Raw genomic sequence first — 15191 nt, 5'->3', positions numbered from 1 at the left:
CCACTGCACCTTCTGGAACTCTAAGGCGAGAATTTATCACTTGATTCTACAGAAAAAGTGTTATAACTGTCTTTATGATACACTGGTAACAGTTCCTATGATGCTTGGATAACAAACCTTTCTAGCTATTGTAAACAGCTATCTTCAAAGCAAAGATTATTCCTGATCAAAACATACCTTTACACAGACAAAAAAGGAGTAGAAACTGATCTTTCTTTTTCCTTCTTGCAAGCTAAAAGTGAATTCTATGGAGTGCAGTAGCTGGTAGTAGCATTTCTGCAATGAGAAAACATTCTGAGATTTCATAGACTCGGATATTCCCAGATGAGATATCCCCTTGATTATTCTTCTTTTATGTGATTCATAAAGCAGAATGAACTTTGCAGGCTACACAGAAGAACTAGCCTAATTTTGTAACTAATAGCACATAATTATACCACCTCAATCTCATGATTTGAGTATCACTACATGGAAAGAATGAATGTTGTACAAAATAATACATGATAAGCTTCACCCATGGAGGCAAATTTATATGTATATAACCAACACGTGGTGGGCTTACATTCAAAAAATGGAATTTATTCCAGTTTGACTTGCTTCTGCTTTTACCATAAGCCAAAGAAGGAAAAAAAATTAGAGTAAAAAAACTCTGGTTTTACTGCTGCGCCCAACTTTAAATCAAGTATGTCACCTGAAATACAGAGCACCAAATGATTCTGAAGACCATTAAATAATAAAAATGATCAATAACAACTTATTCACACATTTTGGAAAAAAACCATGAAKTTTTAAAAAGAAGGGAAATATTTAGTTATGGTATTATAATTTCTAAGTCATTACATTTTTAAGGCAATATCTTATAGTAACACAAAACACATTACTAACGTGTACTAAAATAAGGTTATTTACTTAAAAATGATACATTGGACATAAACTGTGTACAGAACAAAGCAATTCATGGTAAACTCAATAAGGCACCTTTTAAAGCAGATGCTGTACAAAATACATTAGTGTGTTACATTTTTAAAGGAGTATTCTACACTTCTGGCATATAACACACATAAGAGTGTGACCATTCTCCTTGTTCCACCCTTTCATATTTTATTTACATCTTCTCTAGGTTAACTACAATGTTATTCTTCTTGTATACAATATAGTACATTTCATTCTGGGCATGGTACGTCAGAGCACAAATGTCACTACATGATGTGGGCTTCTATAATCGCATTTTAAGATAAAACATTACAAGGCAACAATTACACGAGATTTGTTCAACAAATTAAGAACAATGTGCACTCCACTTCTGCTATACCAGCCAAGGCTAATACACCACGGCTCCATAAAGCACTGTATCATGCAGCATTGTAACCCATTTTTAAACATCACCCCTGTCTGGGATAAAGAGAGCGGGGAACAGATAATGTTTTTGACTTTCTTCAGAGGCACGGTCAGAAGAATGAGGAAGTGCTAAATCATTCTAGTATTCAACAGAATGTAAGCATAACCCCCCTGTAAAAATAACTGCAATAACCAAAGAAGGCTTTTTAACTTACGCTTTTTGCTTTTCGAACATTTTTAGACTGTTAAAATACAGTCTGCGAAGACAGATCAGACGATCTGTATCCAAATGATTCATTCATAGCACATTCAAATGGTCATTTAGATGAAGATCTAAAATTTGACTCTAGACTGCTATGGAGGTAATTTAAAAGATTCATTTTACATTTTATTCAATACTTCAAAATAGACCAATTTAGAAAAACTATCAAAGAAAAAGTGAAGCAGTTTTGGAAAACTGTTAGTTTCCTAAAATTCATAAAGCCTAATACTTCAAAAATGTTTACCTTGAAAGCGAATTGCAAGTTTGTGGCAGCTATATAACTCTCTTGATCAGAATTTTGTGTTCCCGATACCTATTTCTAAAAGGAAAATTCAAAGCGAAACAAGACAGCAGAATTCACAATATAAGTCTGTATTTTTCTGTAGGAATATCATGTTTCTTGCAGAATTTACAAGTTAATCAGGAACACAAAAAACCCTTTCCTTTCAATGAATGTAAGTCAGTATTATATCAGTGATTCAAATTATTTTCCAACTAAGGGAAATCAAACAGAGCAGGTTAAATAAAAAACAAACAAAACTCCATATGTGACTGCTTAAGAGCTTCCAAGGCACAGTTCTTTATACTTCCAAAATAAATGCTACATGCTTTATCAAAAAAAAAAAAAAAAAATCATTTGCCAGGGTTGCTTGAGAGATTTTTTGGATGACAAATGCTTAAAATAGTTTTGACCAAGAAAATGAAAGAATCACACAACAATAAAATAATTCTAGCCCCTCTCCCCCAAAGGCTTATGAATTCTACAGTATTGCATGAAGCAACAACTCTGCTTAAGTACAGAGTATGCTTAATTAATTTATAATTAATGGACTGGCTTAGAGCAAAGTTTTTTTCCAAATGATTACTGAAGTATCAGTATATACATACTGACATTACACATACACATAGGCTCCAAATTGTGAATTACTTTGTATGGAACGTGGATATCTGCTCAAGTGCTTTATGCAGCCAGGTCCTTTAGCAGTTAGATTTTTTGGAATATTAAGGAAAGAAGTAATATTAAGCACCCAGCAGCTCCTGGTCAAGTCAATGAAAACTGCATGTGAATCCTACGTTTGAGTATGAACCTAGTAATTGAAGTGCTGAAAAGTGAAGGTTTAGCTTAAGCCTAAAAGACTTTTTTCTCACAAACATCACAGATCTTCTTTACAGCAGTCAGCTTACTTCTTCTGTTAAAGTGAATGTGTAAATCAATTCAGGTCTTAAGATGTCTACCAAAGATCACCATCCTATTGCCTTGCAAATGCCTAAACAATAGAGGAGAAAAATACATGAATAATTAAAAAACATGGAAATTCACACTTCCTTTGTTTTATTTATACTACCGTCAATGACTTCCTGAAGACTTGAGAAAAATTAGCAGAAAAAACAAAAATCAAAATGTCAAACAAATTTAGAGCTAATAATGCTGTAGCAATTTTTGACAGAAATAAAAAGTATTCTAAATAGGAATGGATTAAATTAAATATGCCTCCATGCTCTGAAAGTATAAGTTACCAGGCTACCTACATAAACATTTCTCCTYCTTATTGACAAAAATTCTAAAGAAGAAAAAAAGCTTATCCCTTACTTTTTTTTTTTGGCTCATATCAAATATTTTCCAACTACCTGTGCAAAAATTACATGTAAAGACATGATTAACAATTTCGATCTCATACATTTCTTGGCAATGGACAGAAAAACCCTCTTTTAAAAAGCCCTTTATCATAAGAATTGTGGCACAATATCATTTATCACTTGCTGTTTGAAAATAAGTTAAAATCATAGTTGAAACACCTATGAACTGTTCAGCCAGAACACATATTAATACTTAAAGGCATTACTGAACAAAAGTAATGACTTTATTAAAAAAAAAAAAGTCCCTTGAAATAGCTAGTTTTCTATAAAATATGTAGCACTGTTAAATAAAGTCTGTACATCACAATAGAAAATAAAAATACTGCAATCTTTTGCCTGACCATTTACATTATGTGAACTACAGAATTAAAAAGAAAAAACCCATATGTTAGGACATTGTAGTTGTTCACAAATCACATTAGTTCTGCATTACTTTGTTTTCTATCAGTTGTATTTTCAAGGGAAATTTAAACACATATCAAAACAATCTCCATGTACATATTTTAAGACAACAAATAATCTGACATAAATCAATCTGAAGTTTTAACATTTTTCATCGATTTTAATATTATTCCTTTTTTCTTCAAATCTCAACTATGGCGTGTGTGTGCACATGTATCTAATCGTACATAGGACTAGATTTTTTTTTAATAAAGCACAAAACACACTGTATAAATAACTTCCCTTTTTAAAGTTATCTAGAACAAGGTTTACAGTACAAAGTTATAGGCACTTAAATTATCAAATAGGTTTAATGGTTCCAATACTGTGTTCATTCTTCAGACGATTCACGCATTTGAAGTTTCAACGTGAGTTACGGTACTATTTTCTGACTTCAAACCAGAAGTGGCAAAGGAGTTGTATATCACTAAGCCTGCCTTACAGTAACCTCAGGGAGGGGTTCTGGCTTTTTAATCAGCTTGTCCGGATCAGTGAGGAAAAGGAAGGAAATAGTTTCCTGTGCATGCCAAAATAGTTGGCACAATAGGACCAAATTTTGCAACTATATTAATTTATTGCATCTTCATGAAATATCTTTCAATGCCATTCTTCCCAGACGTGGCTAACTCGAATTAAAAATAATAACTGATTTACCTTTTCCACAAATCTTGGATTTTATAACTGTCCTCTAAGCAGCCCACAGATGTGACCTTCTGCATTTATATCAGGGCAACCCAGCTCAGTCTTCTGCACACCGTGGATCCTATCTTCAATAGTTCACATACTCAGTTCTCCAGGTATTGACCTTTACTGTATTCTCTAATCTTCTATGCCCAGCCTGCGCTTCTTGCTTTCCCCCTTTTGCATCTGTAAATTAGACTTCTTCTTAAGCCTTTCAAAACTGATCTTCTGCCTGGTTTTGTCAACTGGTGAGAAAGTATGTTCCTACGGCTAATTCCCTCCTGTATGGAAAAAGTTCAGAGCATGACAGGTACCTACAGGTAAGTCCAAATAAAGTGGAAAGGCAAAACAGAACATCACTGGTCTCTCTGTTAAGATATGAAGTATTACACAGCAAAAATGCTGGTTGCATGTGGCATTATGAAAAATATGCCAGATTTTATAGCTGTGCAATTATGGAGCCCACTAGACTGTTAGCAAGATGGCCAAGGCAGTTTGTACCTCTAAGAGATATTGTTTCAAGCTCTTTAGAGACTCAGGTAGGCATTGGTTTATAACTGGTTCACATTTTTGCAGTTCTCTTTGCAACCAAAACAGGGATAGAAATAAAATTAAAACTGAGATTTTGGAGGATAACTTAATGGCAAGGAATAAATTCTGCAGCAAATTCTGTGATTGCGAAGTCACAAAATACTCGGAGCCCTGACCATAGAAATTTGTTCATTTAAATCGTTTCTTATCTATCCCAAATGGCAGCAAAATAATCCTGGCACACACATAAAGGCATAAGGAACTGTTAAACTGAGCAGTATCACAAACATATCCATAACCTACAGGCTGTTTCACAAAAACTTGGTATGAATTGACTAGGTTTTATCAGGTAGAAGGCAAAAAAAGCTTATATTCTCCATCTCTGCTGAATCCATTTAGCTTGTTAGGCTTTCACAGAAAGCACTGTAATCTGAACATTCAATTCAGTATCCAGAGTTTTACTGGAGACTCACTAAGTATGACTGAAGTCTCAATGCAGCTCAAACAAAAATGAAACGTGTATTTTAACAAGGCTGTCCATATACGTAGCATGTAGTGTACAGAGGCTCTCAGCATCACAGTCTATGAAGTACTGAAAGATTTAATTAGCAGCCTGTAGAAGTGTGGTGAGGAAAAAAACTGAATCTCAGTTGCTTCCTCTTCCCACTTAGATATCACCCATGTTTGAGTGAAAAGTTCTAGGAGTCCAGCTTTGCTCCCCAATGTCAGTTTACTATGTCAAATCTTTACATCTTGTGATTCCACCATCTTGGCAAGTGTCTTCTTGATCCTCAAGGCAGTAAGTCTTGAGGCAGGATTATGGGCCCAGCATTCAGACATTAATTTCAATATTGCTCTTAAACACTGAAAAGCAAAAAAACAAAGAACAACATTGTAACAACTAACAATCCTAAGAGGCGTATAGTTTTAGTTCACTACCATGTCCAAATTACAGAACTAAGTCCAAAGGTGAAACTCTTAATTTTTCTGCAAAATTACTGTTAAAAACCATTATAAACAGATCAATTAAAAAACTGACAAGCCCCTTCTTTCTCTCCCCTCCATCTCCTAGTATTGGAGTACCTAGAACTAACTGAATTGTGCCTTTAGTTACACAAAGATGCATTGCCACAATTTGTTGCTACAACTCGAGAACGGAGGTACATCAGAATGGTAGCAAAAAGGAAAAAAAAATCCACATATGGCAGAAAAATTGTAGAACACTTTCTCACCAAAAAGGAAGGAAGATGTGACCAAAGTTCTCTCAATAGTCAAGAAACAACATAGGAAAAAAAATAAATAAATCAAGAGTTCAAGGATTTGGGGCAGAAAAGGTATGACATATCTACCTTGCTATGTGAAACAGTTAAGTCTTATTACTGAGTTTAAGCAGTGTCCCTTTAAAAACACATTCATACTTAATATTTTTGTTATATCACAGCATAAATAATGTTGTTTCACAAAAGGAGGATTATTTGGGAACATACTGGGGGGGGGAGGGGGATAAATAAATAAATAAAGGGAAATAAGCCTAGCAGAATAACATGGCATACCACACCACATCACAAAAAAAAAAGTGTTCCAGGGTCAACAGATATACTGCACTCCAGGTATACTGTCCAAAATAAGGATAATGAAACAAAACAGAATGTAAACCTTTATGCAAAATTCTTTTGAACAGGTGGTTACTGACCAATGGATATTGGTCCAACAAAAGAACCCCAAAAACCAAAAACAACAACAACAAAAAAAGCAACGGCTGCTGAAAGATCCTGGCTACTTTCCTAAGGATCTACAAACACAAAGAAATCACTATACATTCCATAAAATGCCTCATGCAGCAAGACGCTATATATATTAGGATTAATAAAACTAATAACAACTGCATTCTAAGTTTTAGCGCCAATAAAACCCTAAAAAATACTCTATTATCTAATGACATGATCCCATTTACAGCAGTAGTCATACACTTGGACACTGCTTAAGAGTGTCTACCTCTCCGATCACTCAAAACATACATTAAAAAAAATACGATATTTTGAGCTGATCTCAAACACATCTTTCTTTCATTATTACTGTGAGGTTTCAAAATATTGGACTGTCTGAATGTGTTCCCTGTTTTATAATGCTTTGATGTTTCTAAACTGAAACATCCTTCCCATATTAATGAACGAGCTGAACTCATTTTTCCTCTCAGCATACTTACTTCATCGCTATTCCATCTATTGGATACCACTGGGCGTAGGCGTTTGACACACACCACTTCTCTCATATCCTCATAGGATGGATCATTTGGCACCATGTCATAGTATGGCAACTGATACTCTTCAACAATACCTGGAGATAATTGTGAAAGATCAAGCATCATAAAAAAAGAACAGATCTATATATCTGCTCTCAGATTTCCTTAGCTAGGAGCAGAAATTAACTCAATTTTCCCACTGTACCAAGTCAAACCCATCACACTGTGATAAAAACCTAAAATTTCAATGCAACAATCAGTTACAAATGGTTATGAATATTAAGTCTAAAAGCTACATCAGTGCCTTGCAGTTCCTTTGACTTTGATACGGAATGCAGAATTTGGTATCCTCTAACTTACTTCTAATCCAAATCTGTGTTCTGTCCACGGACTGCTACTACTACTTCTAAAGAAGGCAAGCCTGTTGATAGCGGGATTAAAATTTGTTACATTATTTCCTGGAGAAGTAAGTATTGTTAACTCTGGACATGGGCCTGGCAGATTTTAAACAGAATATTTAAAAGTTTACCTCCTGTGACACAGCGCCGAGCCATTTCCCAGATGATCAGCCCAAAACTGTAGATGTCAGCCATGATGTATGGTTGGAAATGATTTTTATTTAGGCTTTCATCTAGGACTTCTGGAGCCATGTAACGTTTTGTTCCCACTCTAGTGTTCAAGGGAACATCAACTTCGTTTGTATCACTATATGCAAATATTAAGAAGTCAGTGGATTGTGGAATTTTACAAAACATGGTATGAAATAGTGCATGATGCAATCACTACACTGCAAAGCCCTCATTTACAAATTAAATTTCTCTTTCTTATATTTCCCTTTCAATACTACACTTACTATACATCATACCTCCTAGAAAAAGACTATGTAGAGAAATGATTGTGAATATTACACTTGACAGTTTACTAATCCTATTGCAAGGCAAAGAAAAACACGTATGAATAAGCTGAATTAAAAACCACTATAAAGATGAGTATGTTTGGCAACAACTCTTTCAGGCTCTATTGTAGCAATAGGCAACTCTGGTTCTTTTGAAATTAAAAAAAACAAGAAAACCAAACCAAAACAGAAAAACCACCCACACTTAAAATGTATTCAGTAATACTATTATAAGTATTCTTTTTGCAATTAAGCTTCAATTTCTTTGATGCTGCTCACATTTTCTATGAGACAGAATTTACAATGAAATTACATGCTAGCGAATGAAAAAAGCACAGTTTTGAATGATGAACATCAATTAGTCTCCTCTTACTTTCCTCTATAAAGTTTTGAATTACTACTTCTACTTCCCACAAGAACAGAACTCTTTCCTTCTCTGCTTGACAACCTTGAAGAGCAACCTTGATATTTACTAGCATTCAAAGAATGAAGTGCATTTCACTTTCAAAACAGAAAAAGCCTGATGCATGCAACCAACTGAGTTTGCATCCCTTTTCAGCTGGACATCTAGCAACTTACAAAAAATATACATATATACACACACATACTTTTTTTAAAAAAATGTGTTAATCATATATATGTTATATATATAAAATGTACATTTTTCTATTACAGATGTTTTTGTCCATTTACCTGTTAAACTTGACTGCAAGGCCTAGGTCAGCAATACAGCAGGTTCCGTTTTTCTTTATCAAGATGTTTTTACTCTTCAGGTCCCTGTGTGCAATAGCAGGCTTGCCTTGTGTCCCATAAATTTCTGTRTGTAGATGGCAGAGACCACATGCAGCAGAATAGGCCAGTTTGAGGAGAGCCCTGTTGTCTAGTGTAGTGCATTTCAAAAAATCATACAATGATCCATTTTCATGATAATCTGTAATCAAGTAAAGCTGGGTCCAGGAGCCAGTGCCCTTAATGTCTGCAGCTATAAAACCTATCAAACATATAGCCAAAGTTAGAATGTATTTGCACATAAATTCTTAATGCAACAGATTTGGTATAAATTCTTAAAGTTATATTCTCTCAGACAGTATCAAAAGGTATCTCTTCCCCTTATGAAAACCAGTAACGTAAAAGCTCGTAACTCAACCATACATGAGGTTGTCATTCCAGTCTTCTAGCAAAGAGATGGCAGACACACATTTCCAACCAAGAAAAGCAAGATTCTACCCTTTGTATAACATTTATTAGTATGCAATATTCCATGAAAGAAGCCATATTCCCCTCAAAACATTCATTAAGAACTCCTGCTCCTTCACCCTGAAACAAGCCCTTCAGCACTCAGACACCGGACTCCTTCCTTACCCAGGATGTTTTCATGACGCATTAAAACGGTTTGGTAAATTTCTGTTTCTCGGAACCAGCTGGCTTCTTCTGTGGTGAAAAACACTTTGACTGCAACTTTTTCACCCCTCCATTTGCCCATCCACACCTCACCATATCGTCCTTTCCCAACTTGCCTCACCATCTGAATTTGCTTGGCAATAGTGCGCTGAACCTACAGGGGGAAAAAAAGGGGGAGTGGGGACAACAGAAAATTCAGCAACTAATCTCAGATACCTGGGCAAGCTGCCTGTCAGACAAAACCTGGATTGCTTTGAGAGTGCTCCTATTCGAAAAGTTTGTTTTAGAGTATTTTCCTGCTATTCCCATTTCAAACTCATTATTGCTGCTTCCAGGGGAGAATTGTATTAAAAACCCAAAAGATTAAATCAGCTTGACCTCTGACCTAAATCAGATTGCATTCTGTTGCATTCTATTTGTTTCTAATTTATATATATTTACAGTCATCTGTCTCATTGGTTAATCTTTTACTCATATAATCTTAATACTCATATTAAGAGTATTTATATGAGATTATATGAGTATTACATGGAATGTTTAATCAAAAAATGTGAACAACTCGGCACAAAGTGCAAATTTATGAATAGTGGAAAAGAAAAGAAAAGATCTTTGAATTTGCTCAACTGGATACTTGTATTATCCATCATTGTATTTTTATCTTAATGTCTGTAGGATCTAGTTTTTCCTCTATATTTAGCTGAAGCCAGATTTCTGAACAAAGAATCTATTTTTGCACTTGATTTTAATTAATTATCTGAAGATGGATTTCTGTAYATTTTTAGTTTGTACATTATCTTTCACAGTAATTGCCTATAAAAACAATCTACATACAGTATAGATAAACTGCTTTGTTCTAGGCATTAGATACAAAACCAAACTTTGCATTTGATGCAGAGAAGTTCAGTGAAGAAAATTTTAGTTCACGTTTTACCAACAACGGTAGTCCCGATCCACTGCCAGAACTCTGTGACTGGTCAATAAGGTCTTTTAATGACTCCCCAGCTGGAATAAATGCTTCATCTTGTTCCAGGTCACGATTATAACAGCGTCTCTTCGCCACCCATTTACAATAATGCCTGCAAAAGAGAAGAGGAGGTAAGTTGAGCTCCAAAATACTTTTTTTCGAAATATGTAACGAACTGCACTAGAAGAAAAGCTATTTAAATGCACAAGTTTTCTTAAAAATCTAGTTTTTAATGTATTTTTTTTTCAGAAATTTAATTTAAGTCATTTTTAATATAAAGCAGTTGTTATAATTCATGTAGAGATGCATCAATTTATGAGTCAAGTGGATAAACAGCATTTTTAATACTCAACTCACAGCCCAGTGTTACATGCTTAAAGGCACCACTGGTTTTTGTTTAAACAAGACGACTAAACCTTGAACCGTGGCAGTTGAGGCTGACACATGCTCATTTCTGCTGAGGCTGCTAGAATGATGATAACCTCCAGCAGAGGACTGGAGCAGACAGAAACAGGTACAGTCTTTTAAACTGCACCAGTATGAATTGCCATAGCTCAGCTGGAAGCATTCTTAATGCAGATCAACTGTTAGTTTTAAACATAGCAGAAAAAAGAAAAGTTAGAAAACATATTCTTGTTGTTAAAGGTTTACAAAAGCATTATGAAAAGGTAAGCCTCAGAAATGGGGCAAATATAAATAACAGGAGAGATTTAAAGATCGAAATATGCAAAAACAGAAAAACCACGCATGCCTTAAGATACTCCTGCTTACTGGATGCTATACCATCAAAATTATACACAGTTTAGAAAACTGGAAATAGTTATTTGCAGCTAGAATAAAAAATCAAGTTCACTGAAATTCTATGCTTTGAGAATTTCATCATTTTCACCTAACACAACAAACCAATATCCATGGAGATGTGAAATGAAATTACGATGGTTTCAACTTCAATCTATTAGAAATACGTATGACTGAGTACTTTTATGAAGTAACTATTCTGTTTATATTCATTTGGGAAACAAACTGAATTAACAATAAAAGAAGTGCTTTCCTTACTTGTAACAAAAGCAGCTAAATAAGATGATCATGACAATTATGCAGACTGCCATAGAAATCAACACTGCCATCCAACGAATGCTGCCATCAAAAAGTCCATCTGTTAAAAAAAACAAAACCCAAAAAACTAAAGTATTGTCTATTAATCAAACATCTAGCGTAAACATAATTTAGGTATGACATTTTCATATACTGTTTATTTTGGGATTGCATAGTAACTACATAAACACATTTCCACAAAATGTGACAATTCTACAGATCTTCCCAGACTGTAAACCTTGCCAGAAAATGGTAAAGAAAAAAAAAGTTATTTTAAACCTTTGAAGCACTGCATTTTGTTTTCCCTATTAACATCACCAATACTGTGTATGGATGTACATATGTATGTATGCATAACTGATGAAAGTAAACTAGAACTTATTTTAATGGTAGCAGGGAAGACCTATAGAGAACATTACTCTGAACTTCCTGCTATCATTTCATTATTTATAATATTGCTGATAAATCAACCCAACAGGTAAGAAAGTTTCTGTGCTGGTAGATAATAAAATGCARTGTAATTTCACTAATAAAAAAAAGTAATATCAAAAACAATCTTTTTGATATGAGGGACTGGCCTAAGAGGAAAAAGAATACTGTGAGTGACTGGTAGAGGAAAAGCTTAACTTGTAAGTGACAGAAAAGGAGAACTGGAAATGCAGAAGACTGAAAAGTATTTGTAAAGATTAAATAAAGTAAGTGGGTATTTAGTATGAAGTTTAGTACAGAGCTTCACACCAAAATGAGATAGTAAGGAAAGAAAAGATCGGTTTACACTTTCTCCTTATTTTCATCAGTTGATCAGGAATGACAGAACCCAAAAAGCATTAGTGGCAGCATGAACATTTAGGAGTTGTTTAGCTGTTTACCTGTACTATCAAGTGGTGGTAATGTTGGTTGTAAATCCTGATTGCAGAAGTCAGTCCGACAGCACTCAATTGTCCGACGCAGCTGTGCTTTTGGTGAATCCTACAGACAGAAAATAGAACAAACATTCAGATTCTGAAGTTATCAGCTAGGAAGGGGACTGGAGATGGTAYTGATACAACACAGAGACAAATGTTTAGGTAATTTTCTTTAAAAAGCAATTCAGCCTCACTGTTGAATGTATGAGACGTATCTTCACAAGTATAAGCCAATCTTTGGGCTGCAAGCATTTTATGTTCTCACTTCTCACGTAACTTTTTTACTTTGTGCACAGAAATAGGCAGTTCCTACTTAAGCAGCTACTTCATATTTTGCAAAATTTTTAAGCACGGCCAAAAGCAGCTTACTATATGTTATACAAATACTGCTCTTAGGACAGCAATGCCYATCCCTTTAGAAGCTTTTCTACAGCATTCACCATAAAAATAGTTTGCTTCAAAAACATCTTCAGAACAATATATAAAGGAGGAGAGGCATGAAAATTAGTTTAAGGGTGAGCAAAGACACTAATATAAATACAAGAATCAAAACGATTTCAGAAGGTCATCATGACCCCTCTGCTATGATTTGCAGTAGCACTAGATATTCACAACTGCACCTGAAGTCAACAGTGCTTCCAACATGCAGTGCTACTGACAGCTACATTATACGGAAAACTCAAGTCCTAAAGACTTAAAATTGAGCATCAAAAATAGTGATAACATTTTTGGAGGGTGGGGGGCAAGTAGCACATAACTGGTGGCTACCTCTAAGTTTTGTTTAATGAACAGTGTGACAAAGGAAAGAGCAAAATCTAGTCTTCCACCAAGGCAATATTCAGTTGCCCAGCTAGCACCAGATCCCTGTCTTCTAATCAATCCCTTGCTTTATTAACCATGTTTTCAATTCTAACCTTTGAAACAGATAAAGGAATTCTAAAGGCGCCAGTCTACTTTATTACACCAGTTTAATTCAAAAGCAAGTTAATTCCATGTAATGATATGGAACTCTTTTGGAAAGGAAAAAAGAATCCTACATCTGACAGTGGAACAGAGACATTTCCTAAATTCTTTGTGCATGTTCATGAAACTTTAATAGAGCTCTTCTGGGATAATCTGTGAACACAACTCCTTTAAATTAGTGCTCACCACTCCAACAAACTAAAGAAAACAAGAAATTTCAACTTAAAACATATAAGATACACAAATTAATTAAATGTACTACAAAGTTGCCTCTTCAACTAAGAAAACAGCTGATAACAGTAAAAGGTTGATGTCCTCTGCGTTGTATCAATTCATCATTGGTTTACAAATACTTGCAGAGAAATGATGAGATGCAACAACCCTGGATTCTATTCCAATCTTTGCTCAAACACCATCAAGAGTCCTTTCTATCACCATCCACTCCTGTCCTATTCTCCTCAGAGCTTTCAGCTCCTTCCCAGTCTAACTGGGACTTTCTGTCTCCGTGTTTAGTTAAATCTAGCTCTTCCCTGCATTGGATCAGTGTCCTCGCACCACTCATCTCTGTGCTCTTACAGGACACTCACTACCAGGGCCCATCTCACTGTCATATACTGCCTTCCAGGCTCCTTGCCCAACATCTGACTCCAAATCCTCCATGCAATTAGTTCCGCTTCCACAGATATTTACAAGGGATGTCAGTACTATGGCAAATGTTTGCTTTTTAAAGCATGTATTTTGGTCAATATTTGAAAGCCTTTATTATAGCTTCTGACCAGAGATCTTCAGCATGCAGATGTTCATTTAGCACTTATGAAAAACTGTATCACTGCAGGATCTTTTTATGAAGACAGAAAATTTCAACAAGTACCACCACTATTTTTAAAGCTGACCTAATATATCACACTCCTAACTTTGCAGGAAATATCTCTAGGTACCTCTTTTTTCTTTCCTCTGAGTATATATTCACATACATATTTAATTTTTGACCCTGAAATTGGCAGAGTGTAGTTAAGTGGAGGTCCAAGTATTTGATTTGTCACCAGCAAGCCATCATTCACTGTGGTGAAGGGCAACATGCAAAACTTTATGATAGCAAGTCATAAGCTATACAAATTTAAACCGTTTATGCAGTTTCCCTAGATAATCTCCACAGAGATCTCCAATTTTAACGATATCTCATTTGTACCTTGCACTGAAAGTCTGAACCTTCATACTTCATGCAGCCAGAAGCAAGCGTAGGTTCTCCATGTTCATCTTCCTCAATGATAGCAAAGCAATGCCCATTTGTTCTGGAATAAACATATCAACTGTGCTTTAACAGTCTGTTTGCTGTTTACTATGCAAGATTAGTTGACCATGAATCCATTAAGAAAACCGGCACTGGTAATATCTAAAACAATTCTTCAATAACACAATAATTACCAAGTTTGATGAGACCAAAAAACACCCACAGTATTTTCAAATAAAATGCTGAGGGGCAAAGTTTTCTCCTAAATATTCCTCTCTTCATTTTTTTTTTTTTTAAACAAGCTTTGACAACAACACACACACAGCTGTTGAGAAAAAACAGGGGTGGTGGTAATGGTGGTGGTGGTGAGTGAGCAGAAATCAGACCAAACAGGCTTATTGATCACCATTTTATAGGTTAAAAAATAAAATAAAATAAAAACATCACCACCAAAAACAAAACAAAAAAACCCCCCAACCAACCAATTCAGTCATGTCTGTTCTTGAAACTGCAATGATAAGTGAGGAAGGATAGCTCTGGTACACTAAAACAGGCTACTTCAAACTGCTCAACTACGTTTTTTCCACATAAGCTTTCTCAAATA

General features: G+C 35.1%; 1 protein-coding gene across 1 annotated transcript in view; it reads right to left on the bottom strand.

The window, feature by feature from the left end:
- Window positions 1-5629: 5629 nt before the first annotated feature.
- BMPR1A (bone morphogenetic protein receptor type 1A) overlaps window positions 5630-15191 on the bottom strand; it is a 21944-nt gene continuing 12382 nt past the window's right edge. The window contains exons 3-11 of the mRNA XM_026069957.1: window positions 14546-14648; window positions 12358-12457; window positions 11450-11549; window positions 10361-10505; window positions 9391-9583; window positions 8722-9019; window positions 7663-7838; window positions 7098-7228; window positions 5630-5755 (exon numbers count right to left, since the gene is read on the bottom strand). Coding sequence (XP_025925742.1) covers window positions 5630-5755; window positions 7098-7228; window positions 7663-7838; window positions 8722-9019; window positions 9391-9583; window positions 10361-10505; window positions 11450-11549; window positions 12358-12457; window positions 14546-14648 — 1372 coding nt within the window. The remainder of the gene's footprint in view (window positions 5756-7097; window positions 7229-7662; window positions 7839-8721; window positions 9020-9390; window positions 9584-10360; window positions 10506-11449; window positions 11550-12357; window positions 12458-14545; window positions 14649-15191) is intronic.

Source organism: Apteryx rowi, unplaced genomic scaffold, assembly GCF_003343035.1.
Source record: "Apteryx rowi isolate R43461 unplaced genomic scaffold, aptRow1 scaffold_30, whole genome shotgun sequence".
Classification (NCBI taxonomy): domain Eukaryota; kingdom Metazoa; phylum Chordata; class Aves; order Apterygiformes; family Apterygidae; genus Apteryx; species Apteryx rowi.
This window is presented reverse-complemented; position numbering and strand designations above follow the sequence as displayed.